This window comes from Limanda limanda, chromosome 7 (assembly GCF_963576545.1).
Source record: "Limanda limanda chromosome 7, fLimLim1.1, whole genome shotgun sequence".
In the NCBI taxonomy this organism is placed as follows: Eukaryota; Metazoa; Chordata; class Actinopteri; order Pleuronectiformes; family Pleuronectidae; genus Limanda; species Limanda limanda.
Genome location: NC_083642.1, coordinates 14,518,311 through 14,543,066, shown reverse-complemented (window position 1 = coordinate 14,543,066; position 24,756 = coordinate 14,518,311). Strand labels below are relative to the sequence as shown.

Genomic DNA, 24,756 nt, shown 5'->3' with positions numbered 1-24,756 from the left:
CTTGTTTCTGATACTAGAAGAATAGTTGTGTGTGTTTGTGTGTGTGTGTGTGTGTGTGTGTGTGTGTGTGTGTGTGTGTGTGTGTGCGTGTGTGTGTGTTAGTGGTTGGTTCAGTGGAAGAACCTCCCTACCTAACCAGAGGTAATGATGCAGTCCTCTCCACCTCGAGGCCCACAGATGCGCAGCAGAAGGCAGGCGGGCTTCAGCTGAGACAGCACTTTCACCCAGTCTGACAAAGTCAATCTCTCTCCATCTTTCTCATCCACTCGCTCTAATCCAAACTTTGTACACTGCATTTCCCCACACACTCTCTCTCTCCACTCCACAGCCGTATCATTTCCCTGATCACATCCAGTCGACATAAAGCTCGATGAAAATGCAGAGGTGCCACATAATGACCAAATTATCGTGTGACAGCGTGGAGGTGGGCAGAGGAACAAATTGCTGTAGGAAGCAGAGTGAGAGAGAGAGAGAGAGAGAAAGAGAGAGAGGGAGGGAGGGAGGGAGAGAGGGAAAGCGTATATCTTAGAGCAGACCCAAAAAGGAAAGCGGCAGAGCTTTAAGTCTCGGGGGAATTTGAAAGCCACAGAAAATCCAGTTGCGGATATTAAGAGGCTTAATCTAAGAGCTTGCTGAGGCTGAGTTTTGCTGTGTGGGTCCCATCACTATCATCCTTGACAGAGGTTAAAGAGGAGACGAGGGAGGGATAAGGAAAGAGGTAGAGGAGGCAGATGGGAGCAGCAACGCAAAGAGGGAGCTGTGTATCATTATGACAGCACGGCACGCTTCTGTAGGAGAATTAAACACTGAGATATAGTGCACAGGTGTGCGTGTGTGTGTGTGTGTGTCTGTGTGTGTGTGTGTAACCTCGTAGTACCTGCTCACAGGTGTCTTTGTTCTTCTATCCCATCAAACAGTATGTTGGATCCAATCAAAGCCAGAGGAGCATGTGTCAGACGGGCGTAGGGGAATCAGAGTCTACGATTCTTTCATTCCTAAATTAGATGCAACCAAGTGATCCAGCTCTGGTGCATGGGTCGTGTTGACATAAAGCAACACATGCTGAGATGAAACTCATTATCATCGAGCTGCAGATGTCTCCCAGGGGAGGAGAGAGGAGACTGGCAGGCAGGTGGAGGATTCCCCACTGCCTCTGTGGCTTTCCTGCTTCACTTGATGTGAATGTTTTAGGCTTCGGTGCTGCAAACGCCGTAAAGCCCACAAACCCATAGTGTATAAGTCTTGTCAGTTTGTCAGGAGAAAGCAGGATGTCTGTCCGCAGCAATCACTGCAGGGCTGTTAACGGCAAATGCTTTGTCACACAGATTGGAGCCTGCCTGTTCCACTGGGGGCCACATAACTTGACTCTGTCCATAGAGAAATAATTGCTTTTGCAGAGCTAAAATGGTCCATTGTGCTTTTTGGAAGTCAGTAGTCAGCGAACAACAGCAGACAATTTTTTATTATATTTAAGAAATATATCTAGGACATTTATTACCTGCACAAATGTCTTTACGTTGCTAAACAACCATGGGAACCTTGTGCCTCTGAACAATGTTATACACTCAGGTATAACATGATTTGTATATTTATCTATCTCTGCCTTCTACGTTCTTGTAGGAGGAATAAACCGGGCCGGAGGGGCGGTGCCGACGTTCCTGCGGACCCCCACGATGCTCCAGCCCCACCTGGACTTGAAGCCCTTCCTGCAGTTCCCCATGGAGACCCAACATCCTGCACACAGCATGAACCTCTTCCACAACTTCAGCACGGTGAGAGTTGATGCAGATACGCAGCAACACACACACACACACACACACACACACTCACACTGCAGTCTTCTAACTCAGCCGGTGCAGTGAGGAACACACAAGATGATGAGATCAGCCTTGTATTGAATCCAGGACATTAAAGTTGTCATTGTAGTGTCTGTGTATTTACCTTCATGATGATTTCACAATCCATGTGCAGCTTATACATTTTTAATGCATAAGTTGTGTCTTCTCTTTGTTGAATGGCTGCTTTTCCCACATTCAAAATTCATTCTATAAGGGAAGCAAGACATTCCCGAGACTGTATTATTTCTTGTACACACACACCCTTCTCCTATTCCTTGAATCAAAGACGTGAGAATTAAAGAGCGGCTCTAAGGCCATCCTTATAGCTATGTACTTCAAACATCGCAGCTTGTTTGATGTGGTATTTATTTTAACGGAGAGGGATCTTCCTGTTTCCCCAGGCCCCCGACTAACATCTTATAATTCAGATTAGACTGTGGAGACATTTGGCATTTCACCAACTCAGCATAATGGGCTGCCTGCTCCTCCAGACTCCATTAGGGATTGTCAACACAATTCTTGTCAGCAATATGTAAAATAAGTGAACCTTGTATATGTGCAGTATGTGGGGCACTGCTATTCCTGGACCATGTCTGCACCGGAGTTATTTTCTGCATGTCATGCGGGTTTAGTTGGCTGTATTCTTCAAAGACCAGACACGGCAATCTCCTGTCACTAATTGGAATTAACTGGCATGTGCTGTGGCCATGTATGTTACTACAGGGATAGTGACACAAGTCCAGACACTGTTAAACCCTCTTTTAACGATACAGTCATTCTAATTGCCCTCCACGGGGCCAGGATATAAGTGGGAGCTCTGATCTTAAAACTGCAGCGCACCCAGCAGACATGGATTAATAGAGATACTGAAATGATGCAGCCACTCGGTTTCCTCTCTTGCATCTGTTGGCACAGCCCTGGAACTCATTCTTGCTCGCTCTTTCTTCATTATTGTCTCGCTGCCTCTGCGCCGCCCACCCCCCCTCGGAATCTCTCTCTTCCTCTTTCTGTAACATCCCTCTGCTCTCCGTCTTCATCCTCAGAACATCAACTTGCGTCTGAGGGTCTGCGGGGACGCAGTGAATGTTAAAAGCGGCTGTTGCTGCTGCTGATGCGAGTCAGGCCTGAGTGGGGGGTGTTTTACAGCCCTGTGTCCAGGAGATGGGGCCATAGGAGAGGTCTTGGAGGACAGTGTGACCTTATAGCTTAACTGCACGGGCACATTTTATTGCATTGAAAACAATGGAGGTGGTGCCTGATTACTGTATAACTCAGGAATATTTTCGGCTGTAAATAAATGAAAGGATACAACTGAGGATGCTGCTGATGAAAACGCCGTCTTGATGTTTTCCAACAGATGAAGTCGTGGCCCTCAGCTTTCCCAGAGAACTCTTTCTGTTTCATTTACTGCCGTGTAGTTGAGTCAGTTTATACAGGAAGTCCCAGATTTAATGAGTTTGCCGCTCTGTTTACATCCCCGACTGTATTTTATGTGTTGTTGGGCTTTTGGGCTGGAAAATGTTTGAACAATCGTTTTCTGTTTCCTCTTCACAACTGTATGAAAGGAGGCTGAACTACATTATTATTTCACATTGAGATGTATCTCCAAAGCCTCTTGGTGTCTGCCCGCACCGGTGCACAGTTATAAATACGGATATTCACAATATTTCAGTGAAAGCACAGCGTAATAGCAGCAGTTACAATGAGAGATGTTCCCGCACAGAGCTGGCAGCTAGTTATTTTATCATTCTCTCTTAATAAGTGATCTGTGCTGAGTTTGTACAGTCTTAATGAGACGCTACTTCAGGTTGAGGGTTATTATCCTTGCAGCAGAGGAATGGCCTCTCCTGAAGCCATTTTCAGCTTTTAATGGTGCTCTAATGTGATTTGTCCTCTACCTGCCTGTCTCTTCCAATGTGCCTGTAGACAGTGATGAGGCTGAATTATTTATCTGCAGAAGCGGGTCCTGATATAGACGAACACGCTCACACACAGCTCTGAGCCTCTGAGCAGAGTCAGGAATTTCTGATGAAGGTGTCGGATCATGCAAAGGCTGCGCGCTCACTTGTTGAATGTGACCTGCCGTCGGTCCAGCTTTCATCTCTGTTTCCCTCTCCTGCTAAACACAGCGCGGCTCCTCCTTCATAACACTTTTATCTCAGTATTAAACATCCCAGGATTCGTTGATGTTTCATCAGACTTGTTGCCTCTGCAGGTTTCACACTGAGGTGGATCAATCAGAACTAGCACCAGTTAAAGGTTCGTTTTGTCCAGTTCCTGTTTGGGCTCACAGTATGTGTATCGTGCCTATGTGAAAGACATCACACACTGTACCTGTTCAAACCACTGTATAAACCCTCATAGTATTGTGTTTATTCACACATGACTGAAGTGGGGGATTTGTGGGCCGGGGGGAAAGGCTCCACTGGCTGATGATGGATGACCTTTGATAGATTGTGTGAACTTGGGGAAAAGGGGAAAAGTTGAGCAAGAGGACAGTGGGACACACAAATCCTCGGCTGCATCTGGACAGTCTGAGCATGCTTGAAGAAAGGGGGTAGAGAGAGAAAGAGAGAGAGAGAGAGAGAGCAAGAGAGAGAAGGGGAGGAGAAAACTGGGAAGCGTGGTGAGGGGACGCGTGAGACAGAGAGAAAGCAGCTGAGAGGAGAGGAGGTGGAGGCTGAGCAGAAAGGAAAGGCACTTGTTAGGTAATGTGTGAGGGAGAGATTTGAAAACGTCCTTGCAGCAGACACTGGTTTTCATTCATTAGGCACCAAGTTTTTTAGTTAGTTAGTTGTTTTCTGAATTGGCAGCTGAGCAGGAGGCTGAATGAGTGAGGAAGGTGCAACACTAGCTCTGAGTCTCACACATGCTGAGACCCACAAATTCACCTCGGCCGGTAGCACACACACTGGACCAATGCAGCTCCAGGCTCCTACAGACCCGGAGGAGCAGAAGGTGAGTGAGAACCTGAACATTTGGAGCTTTTTCGCTGTTTTGGTTTCTTCTGGACGTAACCCAGACGTGGTGTAGAACTTCAAAGGGGTGTTTTCTTCTTTTTCTGGCGACCGGCAAGACTCCACTGTGACTGCCACAGTGCACGGTCTCTCCAAGAGTCACACAGCAACAGGATTCGTGTTGATGGAATTCAAGAATTTAAAGCATTTTGTTGCAGGAAATTGATCAAACATACAAGAGGGAGAGAAGAGAAAACGACAGAAAGGATGAAAGAGGGGAAACCAAAGAGTGGGGAGAAGTGAGCTATAACGAAAAAGAAGTGAAAGACAGAAGAAAGAGGATGTAGTTGAGACTTAGGTCAGTCAAGTCCCAGAGGAGTCTTTGTTGCTCTTTTATCTATACTCTGCTGTGTTTGGGTCTTAAAGGCCTGTGGAGCTGTTGATATGTCTAAGTGAGTGACTGAGTTATGCTTGAGGTCAGTGATCTGTGTGGTTCGCATCCAACGCTCTCACCACGTCCAAACATCTCCCGACTCTAAGAGACATGGAATTTTAACAGAACTCACCCAGCTGAGTTTTATCCAACAAGACAACTGTGACTATTATGTGCTAATTGTTCTTCTTTCAGACTGAGTGGACTTTGCAGCCAATTTCAAACCCCAATGCTGATTTTTCCTCAAAACCGGTCAAAGCAACCGAGCGTGTTTTGGAAACTTCCTCTTCAATTACATCATAGCGCTCCACTCCTATTTCATGAGGACATGTTTTGGAGAGCGTTGGGCTGAGAGGCCGTGTGAGCAGCCATCCAAAAAGGCTTGTTGGCAGCTGGAGAGTGGGTTTAGTAACAGCTGGAGTTACTGGAGGGATCGTTGGTGACCCACACCCAGAGTGCTGCACTGAACTGACGGGGATGGGGAAAGGCCCATGATTCACATGTACAGTTACTCCACCCCTTGTTATTGTTCACATTTTACTGGAAGGGGCGATGATGGGTAACAGCATGGACGCCCTGAGTATGGAGTTAAAGTGGCGTTTGGTGGTCTTTGGACTCACAACGTTGAGTTGATTGTTGATGCAAACGTGTGTTTAATTACACTCATTGTGTTGGTTTCAGATGGCCAGTGCATAATTATATCATCCGCCCCCACTCCTCAGTCTATGTGAATCCGCAGCAACAGCAACAGAGCTGATGTTGTGTTTCTGGGGAGAGACGTAGAAGAAGTCATGGAATGAGGAGTATGGTGAAGCGAGCCAAATGAGATAAGAATGTGCGATGTGAGGATGTCCGGCCCTGGGCCTCTGCCTCGCTCTTTCTCTAGCTCTCGTCCCCCCCTCCTCCCCTTCTCTTTCTACATCTCCCAATACATCTTCCTCTCCCACTCCTCCTCCAGATGGTGTGTTTCTCGGCTGTCCTGTCACCCAGCTAAACCACTTTGCCCCCCCCCCCCCTCCCCCGCCCATTTCTTACTTTTACTGTTTACCCTGTTTCTTTGCAGTTGCCGAGGAACAAGCTCTGTGCAGAAATTCAAATTGTTTAAACTTGTCCTTGCTGTGAGGACATTCATATCGTCCTCTCCCAACTCTTCACTCTTCAGGCAGAGAGTCTTTGAATATTACAAGAGAGCATGGCTCTGGGTGTAATGTAGCTTGTTTATTAGCCAAATTAAACACATTGATGAACCAAATTCATCAATGTGTTTAGAGTTTGTCAGGCCCCCTAAACCCTCAGACTTGCATCAGACCTGGAGAACTCTTTGGAACATTCCTTCTTATGAATTCAAAACACACACACACACACACACAAACACACACTCCGTGTCAATATTGTTCTTCAGGCCAGAACTTTTGTTTGTTGTCCTCTCTTTTGCTCACTCGCACCGAACCACATGATCTTCTAAATGTTGCTTGCTCCATCTGCAGACCTCCTGCCAGACAGTTGTTTGTTATGGAAATCCCAACCAGTCATTGACTCCAGACTAATGCTAAGGTCTATTAACGATTAATCGCGGGTTAAATTCAGCTTCAAACTCAGATAAATAACTCAAAGGAAGCCCTTTTAGATGAGTACAGACAAGGCCTTTGGTGTCTGGGTCAGGATTTAAGTCGGAGGCTTAGCCGCCGACACATGCTAAAGAAAGTCAGTTAAATTTATACATAGATGACGGACGTCCTAGCTGAGACAATTAGCACGGGGACAGTATGAAGCTACGACTTGGTCAGGATCATCAGCCTGAGCTTAGGTAGAGTGCAACAGGTGTCTCAGTTGTAGCAACAAGCTGTCAACAGTGTTGATCCGTGTTTGCTGACTATAAACACAGACGTACAATAAACACTGGAAAGACACGTTTAACATTCGTGTCTTTGGATTAAAAGTGGTCTTTGTAGAAGGGCAGAAAAACTAGGGGCCTCTTTACCCCACACTGTCCTTTTCCATGAGATTTAGTGGGCGGAGCACAGTGACCCCTGTCATTATGAAGTATGAACTGTAGCTCACGGATTCCTTATCTTCTCTCTCGTTTCTCTCTCTTTCTCCTCCCCTGTTATTTTCTGTCAGATGGACCCGGTGCAGAAGGCGGTGATCAACCACACCTTTGGAGTTCCTCTGGTCAAAACCAAGCGGCCAGTCATCTCCTGTAACGTCTGCCAGATCCGTTTCAACTCAGAGGTACAGGGACGCTGAACAAACACACCAGCACATACTCAGCATTTCTCGGCCTTCATGTCTCACGTTGTTTCGTTTTCCCTACGCTGCATTCAAAATGTTGTATTCTGTCCCTCACGCCTTCAATCAATCAGTGAATCAAACTTTATTTGTATAGCCCATATTCACAAATTACAATTTGTCTCATAGGGCTTCAAAAGGTGCGACAGCTTCCGTCCTTAACCCTCAGCAAGAGTAACACTACCAAAAAGAAAAAGGGGAAAATAAAATTGGTTTAATAGATGCTGCGTGTAGCTCAGCACATCAACAAATAACAATACTTACAACATCAATGAGCTACACCATATCAATGTTTCAGTATTAATACATACAAAAATGTCAAACAGAGATGAAGGAGCAGTAATGACAACTTTAATGAAAGATGTATTGCCAATGATAGTAGTGTACATGAGTAGGAATATTGTGTATCTAAGCAATCAAGTTGTGATCATAATCCAACATCACAATCCACCACCACCTTTCACAAACACATTAGCCGGAGGAATGTGTTGGAGGGCTATCTATCCCATTTGTTCTCCTGAAAGCACGTACTGTCACGGAGGATGTGGTACATTTGTTTGGGCTTTGTTTTGGCAGATGTGTGGAATGAGTGGAATTTATTTGTGTTTCAAGACGGCGCAGAGTTTAAAAGTATAATCACTGCTACACAAAGCTTCAAGAGGCAGAGGCAAGAAGCTGGAGATGGGATTTTATTTCCAGCTTTTTCAAAGAGATTTTCTCTCACTCGTCAACACGGACGAAGCTTGATTGAGATCCAGAGCGTGTGGAAAGTTAATTTCACATTAGCATTAGTCATGACTTCAAATCTTAATTATGTTTTTCCATGCTTACGATAATTCTATCAATTAATATTAGCAGCAGTTTCATCAGTTTGTCCATATGGTGTAGCTTATCCAAACTCGTAATGTGAGTTTAATGGCAGGGCGTGCCCCTGGGCAACTTGCAAAGATTACTGATGGACAAAATGAAGCAAACAAAAATCATATGGAAGCATTTGAGGTGCAGTGACAACAACTCAGGATCAGTTTTGTCTTTTTGCTGCACACGAGGACAGACACACGACAACGACAGCGCCAAATGTCATGTGTGCAGCGTATAATTTGGCTTATTCTCCATATTCCGTGGTGCAGACTTCAGGTCTAGGGCGTGCATCCATCCACAATACACAACATTAAGGAGTGGACCCGCGCTTTAAATACTCCTCAGGTCTACAATCATGGTTTCCGTGTGGTCTGGGAGCTGCAGGGCTGTGATGTGAAGCCTGCTCTTTGTACAGTCCTCTGCTGTAAGTCCTCCAAGGCAAAGGAAACCGTTGAACAGAGATGTTTACACAATGAAATACTTCGAGACCTGCAGCTAGCCATCAAATAGTGGCATCTTTATTTAAGACGTGTCCTCTTGGATGAGGTTAAAATATGCAGCGCATCTGTGTAGAATTTAAATACATAACGTAACAGTAAATGTGTTGTTTTGAAGTAGAGAGCGAAGAGGAAAAGACAATGGAAACCTTAAACATGTCAGGATTTACTCTTATCATATATGTAGCACAATGTAAACCATATTAAGTACAACACTGTGTTGTAATGCTTAATAGAGCATTTCTGCAGGGATAAATGAGTGAATACTGCACAATGCTTGTTCATCCTCAGGATAGGGATTGCAGGACTACGCCACCTCGCTGTTGTCATTGTCACTATCACATGTGCTCGAATAAAACCCCCCCACTGCGACGTAATGTGTCCGCAGCGCCACCCTTGCAGCAGGCTGCTGTTCTTCCATCATGTTCGGCGGGAGAAAAGCTTGCCTCCATATTGCTGTAGAATTACCTCCCACCCACACTCCTCGCTGTTACACACTTTCAAATGAGGATGAATATTTCAGGAAACACATTGAAGAATCCTGCGTCGCCGTTTCAAGCCTAATTTCTTCCAGTTCTGCCCTTGATATTGACATCTCCCTGTCTTTAACTGTGAGCGGATTGGGTCGAAGATGGAGATGAGGGCTAACATATTATGTCGTAATCAATTTATTTGTCTTCAAAAGGATCCAGTTCTGGCTCCATGCACCCGCCCTGTGCGCCCCTCATTTCACGCATCATTTTGCAATAATTTACTCATCTCATTTGATCTTTCTCTTCTGTGACCCCCCCCCCGCCCCCGCCCATTCTACGCCTTCCTCTCTCCCAGGAACCTTCCCCCGTCTTTCTGTCCGTCTCCCCCCTCTCCGACTGCATTATTTACAGTGTAGAAATGCCTAAAATTGCCTGCCAGTACTTATTATAAGATGCATTTGTCAAGGGCATGGATTAGTGTCTGGTTCTGCCTGGCCCAGTGCATCTTGGGAAAGTGGGAGTGAGGGGGCTTGGAGGGGAAGGAGAGAGGGGTGGTGTGGGGGGGGTTGTGCCCCACTGTCCCTGTGTTGCGCGGTGCTGTGAGGTGCTAAATGGGGGTTTTATGCAGAATAACCTTGGAGGCGTGCTGCATTAGTGACATCACAGGGTCCGTCGCGCTGCATTGACCAACGTCACAGCCGCTGCAGCAAGATTTTGGCTGATATGCTTCACTCGTTTTCCTTCATCTATCCCTCTCTCCTTGAGGACTCTCTCCCTCACTCTGTTTCTCCCTTTTTTAATTTTTTCTCTCACTTTTAACTTCCTCTTCATTTTTCTTCCCCCTCAACCGTTTCATCTGGAGCTGCAGCTGAAGCTGGGCTCGAACATCACACGGCTTTCCTCTGAAAATCAGAGTCATGCTGGGAAGTGATAATGAAATACGGTCATCGCAGGCCGATGCTGCGCAATGTTTCGTGTCGGAGTTTTTGTCTTTCTCTCTCTTTTACATCATTCCTATTTTCCGTCCAGCTTTTTGAATCACCTTGTCTTGTTCCCTGGATAGGAACTTTTTTCTTTCCTTCCGTTCTCTCCCTCTCTTTCTCTCCATCCAGGACCTCAAACTGTCATTCAGCAGCTTGGCGGTTGATCCCCTAGGCTTGGTTGGGAGAGGTTAAGAAAGCCTCTTGTTTCTGCCTCACCATTCGCCACCATATACATTTCTATCTACCCGCATTCCCTTCCTCATCTGAGAGATCACTTTTCTTTCAGCTGACCCCACCACTCTTTCCACCCACGGCTCCCTCCACCTTGATCTGCTGGCTTTGCGAGAGCAGCTCCTTAAGACCCCTCTGACAGCGTACGGTTACAGCCCGATGTTTCTTCATGATTTACAAGACTCATGTGATCTTCTCAATCACTGCAGCCCAAACCCCTGGTTTACCCTGCCAGCTTGTGTCCTGGATGCCATCAGGCACGCATAAGGCAAACATACACAACCGGGGCTCACATGCATAACTCATCGACCCCCTGCCTCCTTCCCTGAGCCGGTCCATCCTCTCTCCTGAGCCTGCGGCCGGCGTGACGTCCTGAGTGTCAGTCAAATTCTCTGAGCCTTTCAGCACCTATGGCAGCTGTCAGCCGCTCTTCACGAGTCAAGACCATGACGCTCCCTCTCCCCGGCAACGAGCTGCAATCCAGCCACTTAACAATCATCTTCATCATTGGCCCCTCGATGCGAAAAGTATTTGGCACAACTGCTCACACAGTGGACTGGTGGAGACAGCAGGGAGCTATCGGAGTCAAAGAGGGGAGATAAAGTGCGGGTGAACAGATGGCAAACAGGGTCTCATGTAGTATGCCACCCGGCCAACGTGCGAGTGTGTGTGCGTGTATGACTGTGTTTTTGTTTTAAAGTCACCACACTGTGAGGGCCAGACCACCTGTGACAGCTCAGTATAGCCAAGGCACATCTCGTCCACCATGTTATCCCCGACTCACATACCTCTCTGCAGACACAAGCAAACACAGACTGGAGACAGACTCCGCTGCAGTCTCCTGTCAGAGGACTCACTTCTGTTGTTTACGCGCCGAACAAACACATTAGCTCGTAGCTTTTTCTATCTATATATATAGCGGCTAAAGCTTCTGTAATAAACCTGCTTGCGCCGTTGTTTTCTTCTTGGCTTGAATCCCCGGTGATCTTCAGTTTCCAAAATAAATGTGTTTGGGTCCATAAAAAACTTTTGGAGCTTAATATGCATGTGTGTTATCATCCAAGTGTCTGCAAGCCCCGACATTCAAATTCCATTCGAAACACCATCATTTACACCGTGTTGTTCCTAAATGTCCGCTGTTATCCTCCTCCGGTGAGTCGTTCTCTCTTCGAGTGGAATTTATATTTCGGGGCTTACAGACACTGGGATGACACCACAGGAGCACTATTGGGGCATTTTATGTTTTACCTTTGTTGTTTTGTAATATTTGAAGAAATTGTCACCATTAACCTCAACTGTATTGGATTTGGCGGCAACACGGTTTACCCCTGAGACTCCAAACGTTTTTTATGGTGTCAAACACTTCACTCACCCCGCCATTTGCATAGTGTCGGGAAGATAATGAGTAAATTTTCATTTTTGGGTGAACTTTCACTTGTCTGGGACCATATTAATAATATTTTTGATAATAATGTGTATGTGTTGTAGGAGGTAGGGCCGGTCAGTGAGGGGGTTTATAGGTTCTCCAGACAAATAGCATGGCGTCATACTGTCGCTCAGGAGGGCTCTAGTAATGTCAGTCAAGTACAGTAGAGGCTACAGAGGATGTGTCTTTCAGCTGAGCAGTTAGTCCAATGGAGACAAACAGATCACCCCCAATAGGCATAAGTCAGGATATACTGCATGATTTATTTATTGTTGAATTGGAGACCTGCTAAGAGGACTGGGCTGCAGGCAGGGCAGACAGGTATATGTCTCAGGTGTCTCCTTCACTGCACCATCGCATCTTTTCTGTTCCCATGCTGGTAATCAATCTGATCGTCCACTGTAAACCTGCCTGCTGTCTGTGGCTCCAGTCTCAGTATATTGGATTACATCATAATAAAATGCATGTGTAGCCCCTTTGGAATGTTTTTTTTTTTTTTTGTACCTATTCGCTTGCAAATTTAACTTGTACTTTGTCCCGTGTTCTCTTGCAGAGTCAGGCAGAAGCGCATTACAAAGGAAACCGCCACGCCAGGAGAGTCAAAGGCATCGAAACCTCCAAGACTCGTCCTCAGGAGGGGGACAAGCCTCACACTGTGCCCCCCTCCTGCTCCCCGTCTCCGCCCGGACCCCCGAGCATCATCTCAGACATTGAGCCCAGCAAAGCCGGTGAGAGAGCAGAAAATAGTGCCAGGACTGGAACACAAAAAAATAATAGAAATAATCCTTTCAATCCATGCAGTTTGTTTAGTGGCTTTTATCGTTTTGCGGGAAACAAAACTGGAAAATGTGCAAGAATAACAAAGACATCTAATCACTGCAGCTTTTTGCAGTGTGTTGTTTTTCTTGTGTGCCAATCAGCACGGTGTGTGTGGTCTGATTTGGCTCGGGCATTATTTTTATGGCCAACAACACAAAGCTCCAGAAAGTGTTTGCACTAACAACGTTTATTGGATGGAGAAAATAAAAAAAGAAATTCATAAATGCCTAAATGTGACTCAGAGTTCCGGGGAAGTTGCGTTAAAAGTTGGACACCGATGAAGCAATCAGTTCCTGTGAATCTAGACACATAAAATTTAATCAAGATATTAAATGGTATTAAATTGAGCTTTAAGGAACATGTTGACGTCCGTTTACAAGCACTTAGCAGTCAGTTCTGCCAAGAGGCAAAATATTTACATCACCAACCATAGCCTACTTTAAAATAGATTAAAAAGAACGTGTATGAAGCTCAAAACAGATGTTTACTGTTAGACCATCAGTTTACATCACAGGCTTTTCTTTTTCAGTTTAATTTAGTACAACATGCCAGGGGATCACTTTTTATTGATTTTGTCTGGCCAACAGCTGAGCAGCAGAGAGAGAGCAAGAGAGAGAGAGAGAGAGAGAGAGAGAGAGAGAGAGAGAGAGAGAGAGAGAGAGAGAGAGAGAGTAAACCAACCCAGATGTCAGGTGTCTCGCTCTCAGAGTGACAGGTGGATGAAAGTAGACGCATCATCACCCCACCACAGATAGTTTTCTGTATTATTCCAGTCCAACCACAGCTTTGTTCAGCTGGTCAAGATGAAACTGGTTTGGTGCTCGTCCATTCAGACTGTGAGTGGGTGTGTTGGCATTGAGCGATGAAAACGTGGCAGTTTCTTGCCATGTGTTTTTCTTTGTGTGACCGAGTAAGTGTGACACCACAACAACAAAATAGACCATGTTGCTTGAGTCCAACGTGGGGATAACGGGAGAAAAATAAAGAGGACCCCATTGTGGAATGGGACCAGATGTCAGAAAGCACAGAGATAACAGCTGATCTGAAATATGTGAGGAGTAATCTGGCAGAATTAGTTGGTTTTTATTTTTCTCTCCCTGTCATGCTCATCTTCCTATTTCAAGCTATAGTTCAGAGACTGGGGTACATGTGTGCCTCTGCCCTTCTCTTTTCTCCACTCAGGAGATTTTCCATTGCCTCAGTGTCACCGCTCTGTCTTTGGATCAAACACGAGGGAATGAATAGACCAGGCGTGTATCGGTGACATTTACAAAAGGTTCCTGTCGCTGACTGTTTACCAGACATTTCCACCTTATTGACAAGAGGGCACCGAGCAAAGATGATGAACGGAGATGAAACAGGTCCAATAAAAGGCAAATAAAGCCTGAGTGCTGTCTTTGACTTTTATATTTTACTGTCCATAAAAATAACTTTTTCAAATCTATTCTTGCTGATCCAGACTAGTAAGAAGCCAGCCCTTTTTTTTTCACTCACTCTCCCTCATGGGGGATCTGACATCAGCTCCAGGCCTATCGCCATTAGTGAGACTTCCCGGGGTGAGCTCCGAGAACTCGAGGAGCCAAAACAACCGGGCCATGATTGAGATCTGAAAGTAGCAACATGTGAAAGAATGCATTTTTCCGTCCAAGCCTTTTTCTCGTGACCCTAGAAACCTCATCTCTTCCTGATCTGCCTGCATGCTTGCTTACTTGTGCTTGTGTGTGTGTGTGTGTTTGTGTGTCTGTCTATGTACATCCTGTGTGTCCCACCGCTCCATGGTATATGGGGCCAGATCTCTGGGAGCAGACATCTGTGCATAGCCTCAAATGGGAATGCATGCATCTATAGACATACACAGGTCACGCAGGGGGCAGTTACCCGGAAACTGACAAAGACACATTGGGCTACACACATAACTTTATCCACACACATAAACAAACACACGTAGACAAAACTCACGTACACAAACAATGTGGTTTGGCCGGTGCAAGCCCTATACACATGGAGAAGTACGAAGAAGAAGAGTATTTCTCACAGTCCAAATCCCTTAGAACAGCGTGTGTTTCTTCCTAATGGTTTATTTGTTGATATGGGATATTGAACAGTATAACAGTATCCTCATTGTGAGTCATTCAACAATTACACAGTTAAGCTTGGCAATAATGATCTTTTCTTTCACGCCTCATCATTTCTCGTGGACACAGTCACATGAAATAGTGATGGCCATAAACAGGATATAACATTAACACTGGCTTGCTGACGGCTTATACAGTGGAAGGTCAGTTATTCTTTTGTTTTGCTCTTGCTTCTTCAACCGAATGGCTGCCAGAGCAGGTCGGGACTTTCTTCACGGGTTCGTGGTCGGTGTTAACCCCCAAAGACGAGGCCCTTTGGCTCTGGGGGATTTGGCGTGGAGAACTGAGGGTTTGGCCGATGGAGCGGCAGCTGTTTACTTGGAGAGAAACCCTGCTCTCCCTCCCTGCCTCCCCATTCTCTTCATCCCTCCGCTGCCACTCCCACACTAATGAAGGGTCCTGTTAAAACCACCCTGATATTATAGCACGCTTGAGTCCACACAAACAGTCCCCGGGCGCGCACACACACACCCAAGGTCAATTAAACAGAGGACTTGCAAGTGAGGGCTAGGGTTGCACGGCAGTGAGGTGACTGCAGTGTCGGCTTACACGGAGCTGATACATTGGCTGTTTGTCTTGGACTGTTTAGTTTCTGGGAATTCACCCGATTTTTTTCTCCGTGGTGAACTATTTGATGAAATGTACCTGCAATAACACGGCTATCTGATAAAGATAATTTGCTTGTCAGTGTGTATGTGTGCTTTTGTGTGGGAGTGTGCGACTCAGAGTTCAGATGTAGGCCAGACGGGGGAAAACAGCACCAAGCTGCATAATGAATGAGGCTGGGGTCTTGCATTACGTTTCGTTGCTCGTTAATCATTGAGAATGGGCACTGGCAGGGCACCAGCAGGGCACTGGTGGCAGACAATGTCATCCTGCCTTTGTAACTCTTACCCCTGAGCACACTCACAAACACACACAAACACACACACGCACACACACATACACAAATGCCCTACAAAGTGCTATACCTGCACTCACTCAATACCCCATTGCTGAGGCAAACCTGTTCATTTGAAACTGAAAGTAACGTAAACCTCTGTAATCTGGTTACCTGGATTTTAATTGCACGGTTTTGATTGGATATTTACATAAAAAAAAGCACTTGTGTCACTTCATAATGTTGTTTCCCAAACTCAGGATTAAAGGCCGGCACATGCTTTTGCAACTGCGTCTGCGGCTTTTCACGCAGCTGACTCAAAGGACTCGTTTTAATTTATGGTTCCAAGGGTTGCGCTTGATGCAAAGCAATTCACCGCAAGACCACTAGGCGGAGTAATGTCTTTTGTCGAAGTCGGCCCTTCTTTGTGTGTGGTAGTCCTCGTCGACTGTTTATTTACATCGCCACGGCGGCTCCTCATAGCCTTTTTCGGGCGGACAAATCCACCAGTCAGTGACGGGTTATACTAGTGGTCATAGTTTTCGGAGTTCTCTTCTGCCAGGCTCTTCTATTTGGTCCATCTTCGTTCTTCTAAATCTTCCGTGGTTTCTGCCGGTATTATGGGTCATGAAACCGGAAATGCAACTCCGGAAAGGATGTAGAAAGCAGACCAATCACAGCCTTGCGGGCTGCGTGAGGGTTGCGGAACTTTGCCGTCTAGTTAGAAAAATTGGGTGACGCACGTAAGGGGCAAGCGCAAGAGCGCTTCCGGGCCCCTGAAAAAGCCGAAGCATGCACTGGCCTTAACTACGGCCATAACTCTGTGATTTTGCTCTCAACTTTACATTATTTCCAACATCAAACATGGGATCTCACCCTCCATTCATTCCTCTTTTCGCGTCACCCTTGTACTTCTTTTTTTGTGAGGACCAGTTGGAGTAACAGACTTCGTGATGTAAAGGCATATTAAAAGCTTAGGCAGGAACTCTTTCATTTTCTGCCTTCCACACCAATTCCACAATCAGATATATTTTAATTTTCCAAAAAGCTTTTGCGAGCAGATAGGATGTCCCCCCCTAAGGAATCGGGATGAACATTGGCTCTCCCCCCCCCCGCCACCAGTGGAAGTTGCTTGGGCCTGCATTTGAATTTGTCTGTATTCAATCCCGTGGCTTTATCAACAGAACCTCTCCCCACGGACTGCATTCTATACATAGCTTTAATTTCCTGAAGCGGATTAAGTCCATGCAGACACACCAGGCTGTAGTGTAAAGCATCTGGACTGAGTTATCTCCCTCCGCTGACCTCTCCCCGTGAATAATCCCTTCTTCTGTTTGGCTGTGAGGCCAGCTACAAGGGGACAGAGGTCAGTTAACTGCCTTATCAATCTGTAATTAGACTTACAGCACTTTCTGAAGAATCGAGTAACTCTGAAAAATTGGATAATCTGAGTTTTGGGTGAGGAAAAATAAAGCATTTTGTCTTTTCTGTGCAGAATCTTGCAGGCTTTGGATTTTAGACACCAAATGTGTCAAAAAGAGACACTGAGAGGAGGGGATTTGGGTTGAAGACAGACTCAGTGCATGACTGTAGCTTCATTGCTAGGCAGCCTAAAGGGGTTGGCCTCAAGCTGAACTTGTACTGAGGGGGGGTGAGTGCAGGATACGTTCAGTGTGGTATGAAGTGTAATGGTGACTGGATGTGATGGTTCGGCGTGGCGGTCCTCCAGGTTATCCCTCACTTCTATCTGGGCAGCCACCTCTGTTCTCCTCTCTTGATTTTAACTCAAACCACATGTTGTTGGCTCTGTGGATTCCTGCGTGTTGTTCCCCCCACATTTTATGAATTAATGGTCATGTGTTTGTGCTGCGTGTGGGCAAACGTCGACATCCATACTGGAAATTACGTATCGTCATTATTATTCTGCCTAGTCATTCTGAGCTACTCAACCCAACTAGCTCCGTTGCACAGTGGCACAAGCAGGCACATTAAGAGTCACAATTACCACTTCAGGCCTGCACACAGCACTTTGATCCTGCTTTATGGTCTCGATATTGCTGCAGAGAGTCGGCCCAAGAAATGATTTTATCCTTTTTAATTAAACATCTGTTTGACAAACGCCACATGCAGCCAGCAGCTCTGCAGCTGGAAACTCTCTCCATGGAAAGAAAGGGAATTTTGATCCTGGAAAGCAGTGGAATGGAAAGCTCTCAAAATGGCATTTTCACCAGAGATGATGCAATAGAATAGGCAGAGCAGCTCTGTAGTTATACAATGCACAAATTACCATATAGTCACATAAGAGTCCCAGGGTGGAACAAAAGCAGAAAACTCCAGGGGCCATATATGGTCTCTGTCATGTGACAAAAATGACAAAGCGATGTGATCCTTAAAAAGGAAACCGAGTAGTTAAAGTCAATACTTCTTTCTTCACAGAAATACTCCATGTTATCCCTTTAAGACCATAATCCACTAGGGCTTTTTGCATTGTCTGTCTTTGGCGCTACATCCTGGAGAGCTCGAGAAAGGGACCTGCTGGTGCCTCCTGATTGGAGAGTTCAGAATACCCCACCCAAATTTAGGGGGTCTTTTTTCAGCCAACGCCCACCGCTTGGTGAATACCGAAGGCATTGCGCATGGGAGTGGCTGACCAGAAACATGTGCTTGGAAATGTATGCATAAACATGTTCCGTGAGGGAAAAGAGAAAAAACAATAATAAGAAACTGCAGAGAGGGAGAGACAGCCGAGAGAGACGTGTGCAGGAAGTGAGAGCAGAGCTCACCTAATGATATTTTCTTTGGACTCACCGAACTGACCTATGACAAAGAAGGTGTCATTTAGCTTCAACCCCTGCCAAAAACAGCAGGTGTGTAAAAAAAGAGTGGAAACATGCACATGCAGGCTGAGCTGATCTGTTTCCTATTCCTCGCTTCGGAAGATATTCAGACCACATCAGTGACAGATTGGCCCGCAAACTTCAAAAAGCCTTGAAACATATTAAACACATGGCCATCCCTTGAAACACGTGGGACATGAGTTTTCCTCCTCGGAACCACTTTATGTGTAGCTTTAATTAAAAGGAGCGCTCTCTGAACGGGCCTGTACAGTAGGAAATAGAAAGCACTTCCGCCTGTGAGCGCTTGATGCTGGTTTGTCTGATCTGTGGAGCCTCGTTCAGCTGGGTGTTGATATGGTAGAGTTGTACTCCAGCCTTCACCACAGAGCTTAAAGACAATGGCGTCTGACTCTCTTGTGTGTGTAATTCACTTTTTGGACAATAAAAGTGCTTATATTCTTCCACACGTTGCAATTGACGCTAACTTTCTTTCTCTCCTTTGCTTTTTATAGATGAACCACGGCTTCTTTCACAGTTAAATGTGCACCTGCTGGCCCCGGGGCCCCTTCCAAACCTTCCCACCCTTCCCATCCCGCCCGCCACGCCCATGGACACCTCCGGGCCCACAGTGTGCCCCCTCCTGCCCACCCTCACCCCTCCCTTGATCCCCCCTTCCCCCTCCCCAGGCTGCGGCAGTGGTGGCGCCCCCTCGGAGCAGCTGGGATCCGGAGCGGGAGCCGGCGCCGCCTCGGCCTCCAGCAGCCCGTCCAACCCAGAGACAGAGGAGGACAAGGCCAAGAAGCTGCTGTACTGCTCACTGTGCAAGGTGGCAGTCAACTCATTGTCACAGCTGGAGGCCCACAACAAAGGTGAGTTCATGTGTGAGCTCTGACTGCTGCCTGAAATTAACTGTCACTCAAACCACGAGAGGTTGAGTGTGGTTCTCTTTGGATGTTGTGTTTCTGGTTTGTCTCTGTGGTTGGATTCTCAAAACACTGCTGATTTTGTTGATGCAAACACAATGTTTCCCAACCTGTGTGTGTCAAAAGTAATTTGTCCTTGACTAGACGTGGGTGAGAAGTTAGAAATGGGGGAGAGAAGAGAGGTGGGTGGAAAGTGGGGAGAGAGTTGAAATTGAAATGAAAATTTCAATTTTATTTCACAACTTTGAAAGCTTAACATCAATGTTGCCAGGACAAAGGAATAGTAACTTCATAAAGAACTAGAATGTCCCTCAGTAGAGTGAATTCCTCTGCCAACGCCCAACAGCCCCATTATGAAACCACATTGAAATTCAAAGATTCTGATTTTTATTTGGATCTGCACCAAATTTCACACAATTTCAGATCCTGCTCAACAACAAACAAATGGCAATGAAAATACATCCCCCTTGGTTTTTATCACATGTTTACTAGTGTAGGTAATGATCTACTAATATTTAATGGACTGATGTATAATATATATATGAGCTAATCCTCCTCAAAGTTGCACATACACACACACTCACGCATAAAGTCAATCGAAGAAATGTCCTCAGTAGGAGTTTCAGGTTGAGTGCGACCCAGCACAGGATGCTGAGAATAACCCTGATCAGCAGATAGCTGATCTGTTTGACACTGACGGGCAGCACCTCTGTAACCGAGCCTTGATCTCCAGGTTCCAGCGGCTCAGTCAAGGTGCCTCACCTCACCTGAGAGTGTCTGCTCTCTCCCACGGCACGCTGCTAACACATCAACACCCCAATCACACAAGACATATCATTATCCAAAAGACAGCTTTCCCCTCGACTCTGAGACTCATGATTTATCTTGTCATTGGCAGCAGGAGACGTTTAAAAAAACAACTGAGGTTTTCATAGCCTGGAGCCTTTCTCTTGAGAAGTTGTAGAGAGGGATGGTTTAGGCGTGTAACCACTGTATGGGGGATTTAGAGGGAAAATAAAAGATAAATAGGCGGTTATGTGTGTGAGCTCACTACAACACCAGCCTCAACATTCAGTCAGACAGCTTTCACACATGACGACACTTTCTCATGGGGGTCCAAATATCCCCCGAGGTTCTGTCTGCCTGCTTTAATTCTTTATGGCCGACACACTTCAGCGCTGCCTATGTCCCTGTGTACCTCTAAGAGTAGTTTCTACCTGCTGGATCTCCACCCTGTCTTCAGGGAGTCGTACTCTCCAACACGAACATCTACTCCACGTAGAAAAACTACGACACACAACAGGGGACGGCCTCCACATCAGTGGAACTCAATCCCGCTTCCTTTGAGGATTGTTAGAAGGCAGCCAACCGATTACTCTTAATGCTGAAGTGTTAATCAATAAATATGGACTCACTTCATGGTCCGATTAACCCGTGGAAGGCTTTAAGAATTCACATTATATCACGCTTTGATTCATTCTGTAGCATCAACTTCCTTACAGTACATTTGCATCACATCTGCCCACCAGCACATAGACTATGTATATGCACATGGAAGTAAAGCAAGAGATCAAACACACACTATATTATAGCTTCTAAACATAACCACAGCCTGGTTAGATAATTAATAAAGTTGATCCCCTGGATTAATAAGAGAGGAAATGGCTGAAACTCTATGAGCGAAATGATCTGGAAGCAATCACCCTCAATTGTTTTCAAAAATCACCACGGTGCATGTTAGCATAGTTCCAACCTACAAGCATATGCCGTGCAAGACACAAAGACATGAGCAGAATGCGTGACACAGACCAAACTGCAGAGAAGTGAGAAAAGAGTAAGATTGATGAAGCCTATGTAATGTTCTTCTAGTATTTATGCAGTTTCCTGTCAACACACTGCATGTTTTTGAGTTTGCAAAGGCTCCTTGTCTCCATGTGTGTCAGTTTACGCTGTGAGTCAACCTTACGAAGACGAAAACCACTGAGCCGTCCATTGTCAGACCAAAATAAAACAAAGACAAAAACAAACACCCCAGGAGCACTTTTCTGGCCACAAGCAAAATCCGCACTTCCAGCCACGACCGCCACGATATCCGTTCTCTTCTGTAACCTTAACTCTGTTCAAAGGGATTTTAGAGAGTGACTCCAATTCAAAGCCGGGGCCAGTGACAGTGCAAGACTCTACTCTGAGTTCAGAGAGCCAAGCAGTTGTTCATTCAGCCAGGAACAAAACGTGTGATTATTTAATGAGATCGATTCTGGCACACTCTTGTCGTTTGCTGCTTTGCAGACCACTTGAAATGGAAAGTAATAGTGGTTCTTTTCGCTATCAGATCTTTGTTGCCAATTCCGCCGCTGGCATTTGTTGAGATTATAAAAAATATGCTGAACATAGAAATGCTATACATGAAAGTATGAAACATGCATCCCCACAGTTCAGAATATCTGTAATTATTTTTAGTGTGTGGACATCATTTATCACAGGCGTCAGACAGAAGATATTTCTTCTGAACTGCTCAGTATTCAAGTTTTATTATTGCAGGAATAATAATTGGATTTAAAACAGGACGCAGGGGGTCAGCACATTAAGATGTCTGAGTTTATGTGTTATATATCGATTTATGTCCACTTTGTTGAACACACTTCTATAATGAAGCTGCTCATTGTTTTGACCGCTCAGCATTATTGATGGTCGACAGAAACAATGGCCTTTCAACAGCAGGCACCATTACACAGCTTGGACTTCATTCAGAACTCAACATCTTTACTTGTTTCCACTGTGAAACAGTGAAAAGCACAGGTAGAATGATCTTACAGCAAAGACTCTGAAATCTAGGCCAGGACAAACCTGCTTCTCATAATAACCTGCCCTTCAAATTTCAAACTTTGACATTTACGGCCAAAATTATTTATTTTGAAGGTGACGCTTCGGTGGTTTTGTGCTTTCATCGGTGTTGGCACATGTGGTGGAGGAAATTTACTACATACTGCAAATAATGTATGACCTAATCTCAACCTCTCCCCTCATTCAAACATAATAGACCTGTTATTATAATATTAACATTAGAGAGGGCTTGGAGTTCGTCCTCCACATCATCAGCTGCACAGCTGTCCAACTTCTGCCATCTACTGGTGAAAAGCTGGCACTACAACGTGATATTGCAGCACATTCTGTAATTTATGTCCTGCATATGTTGTGATTTACTGGAGAATCAAGGGCCTCAAACATATTCTTTTCTTTATGCTCTGATCTTTGTGGCTGTTACTGATTTCAGTGCATTGAGCTTCAGAGAAACCCTGTCCACGCTCATTTCCCTTTAGTCAGGCGGAAGCAGCATGACTCATATGTTATATATAGTGATACATCTCCACTGTATTACTCCATTTTATTCCATTAGCTTCTAAATAGGTCATTTCATCTCGGTTAATGACATTGCCGTGTATTTGTTTGTGTGCGTCTCTTTGTGCAGGTACCAAACACAAAACTATCCTGGAGGCACGGAGCGGGCTGGGCCCCATCAAGGCGTATCCTCGCCTGGGCCCCAAACCCATTGGAGAGCAGGGAGGGGGGCCGGTGGACCCCAACACTCAGGAAAGAACCTTCCACTGTGAGATTTGCAACGTGCGGGTCAACTCCGAACTACAACTCAAACAGGTAGAAGGAAGATAATCAACCCAAGTGGCTGGATTTTTCCATCCGTTTGACTGGAAAATGTTTATACTTATACAGAAAGTGGGGCTAATCTGTCCTCCTGTGTTCTTTCCTCCCAGCACATATCAAGTCGAAGGCACCGGGACGGCATGGCGGGCAAGCCTAACCCACTCCTCAGCCGACACAAGAAGCACAGGGGAGCTGATCTGACGGTAACCTTTCAAGCTCACAGTTTAATTCTGACTCAGTCAACAAACCTGAAAGCCACAAAGCAAATACACAGTGATACACAAGAACGCGTGGTTTAAGCATGGTGATCTGGTCGCTCTGTTTTTGGCTGCGTCTGAAATCTCTGCATTATAACTGATCCAAAGAGTCTGAAAAAGAAGATCTATATTTGTTTCGCCGACATGTTTCGACCTTCTGGTTCTAATTCTTTTATCCCTCTCTCTCCCTTCCCCCTCGTCTTGTGTTTCCTGCCTCACCCCCTTCTGTTTTTAGTCTACTTTGACCTTCTCCAAGGATCTCACCAAAGCTTTGGGTGCGGGCCTCTTGCCCAGCCCCTTGGCTGTTGCTGCAGCAATGGCCGCTGCAGCCTCGTCGAACCAGATGGCCCTCCGAGTGGCAGCGTCCGGGCAACACGCGCACCATCATCATCATCACCTATTGCAAGGCCCACCTCTCAGCCACGCCATCCTAAGACCTGCTCCGGGGCCCATGCGCACCACCCACGGGCCAATCCTCTTCTCCCCTTACTGACACATCACCGGCTGACTCCGGCCAGGCAGGAACAGCCACTCCAAAAGCACACTGTGAAGATACAAACATGATCAACAAACAGCAATTGATAGGGGGGGGGGGGGTCGGGGAATCCAATCATTTAAATAACGAACTGAGAGAAAAAACAAGGGCAAGGAGCCACAGAGAGGAGTAGAAGTCTATGTCTCTCTTTCTTCCCTTTACCTGAAACTCTCCCTTCATTTCAAAGACTTGTGGGCGATGGAATGAGCAGAGGAGAGATCTTCATTATGCATTGAACTCCCTTGGGCATCTCTCACCTCCCCCCCGGTCCCTCTCCCTTGCACTGTGGCCCTGTCACGGCCGTCTCGATCGCTACAGACAAAACCCATGCAGACCTTTCTAGAAACATTAAACCACATGTAGTGTTACATCGTTATTCAGTCATCACGGCTCAACGTGTTCTCCTCATCCTATGCACCTCAAAAAAACCAAGTCAGTAATGTTATGTCAGTAGGGTCCTGTAGCTGTGGTGGCCTCCACCGTACTGTACATGCCCCCCCCCTCTGCACCGGAGGCCAGCGACTCTTCAGTTTGTGACACTTAGCTTCTCGCTAGATACAGCATGACTCAGGCTGACAGGCAGGTGGTGGCCGCATCTTAGCACGTCTGATGGTTGTGTGTGTGTTGTGTATGTGTGTGTCTGTGTGTGTGTGTGTGTGTGTGTGTGTGTGTGTGTGTGTGTGTGTGAATGTGGGGGGTTTAAGGGAGCAGAGAAGTGACTG

At 45.9% G+C, this 24,756-nt stretch overlaps 1 protein-coding gene across 1 annotated transcript; it reads left to right on the top strand.

Moving 5' to 3' along the window:
- Positions 1 to 1,658: 1,658 nt before the first annotated feature.
- On the top strand, positions 1,659 to 24,066 carry znf385a (zinc finger protein 385A). Its single transcript, XM_061074868.1, has 7 exons — positions 1,659 to 1,772; positions 7,350 to 7,460; positions 12,542 to 12,716; positions 19,172 to 19,528; positions 23,052 to 23,236; positions 23,353 to 23,445; positions 23,735 to 24,066. The coding sequence occupies exons 1-7, from the start codon at positions 1,674 to 1,676 to the stop codon at positions 23,990 to 23,992; spliced, it is 1,278 nt and encodes a 425-aa protein (XP_060930851.1). The 5' UTR covers positions 1,659 to 1,673; the 3' UTR covers positions 23,993 to 24,066.
- Positions 24,067 to 24,756: the final 690 nt, after the last annotated feature.

Coding starts and splice junctions, on each gene's coding strand:
- znf385a (XM_061074868.1), top strand. CDS start 1,674: ATGCTCCAGCCCCACCTGGACTTGAAGCCCTTCCTGCAGTTCCCCATG. Junction 7,461..12,541: donor AGATCCGTTTCAACTCAGAG/GTACAGGGACGC, acceptor GTTCTCTTGCAG/AGTCAGGCAGAAGCGCATTA. Junction 23,237..23,352: donor CCGAACTACAACTCAAACAG/GTAGAAGGAAGA, acceptor CTTTCCTCCCAG/CACATATCAAGTCGAAGGCA.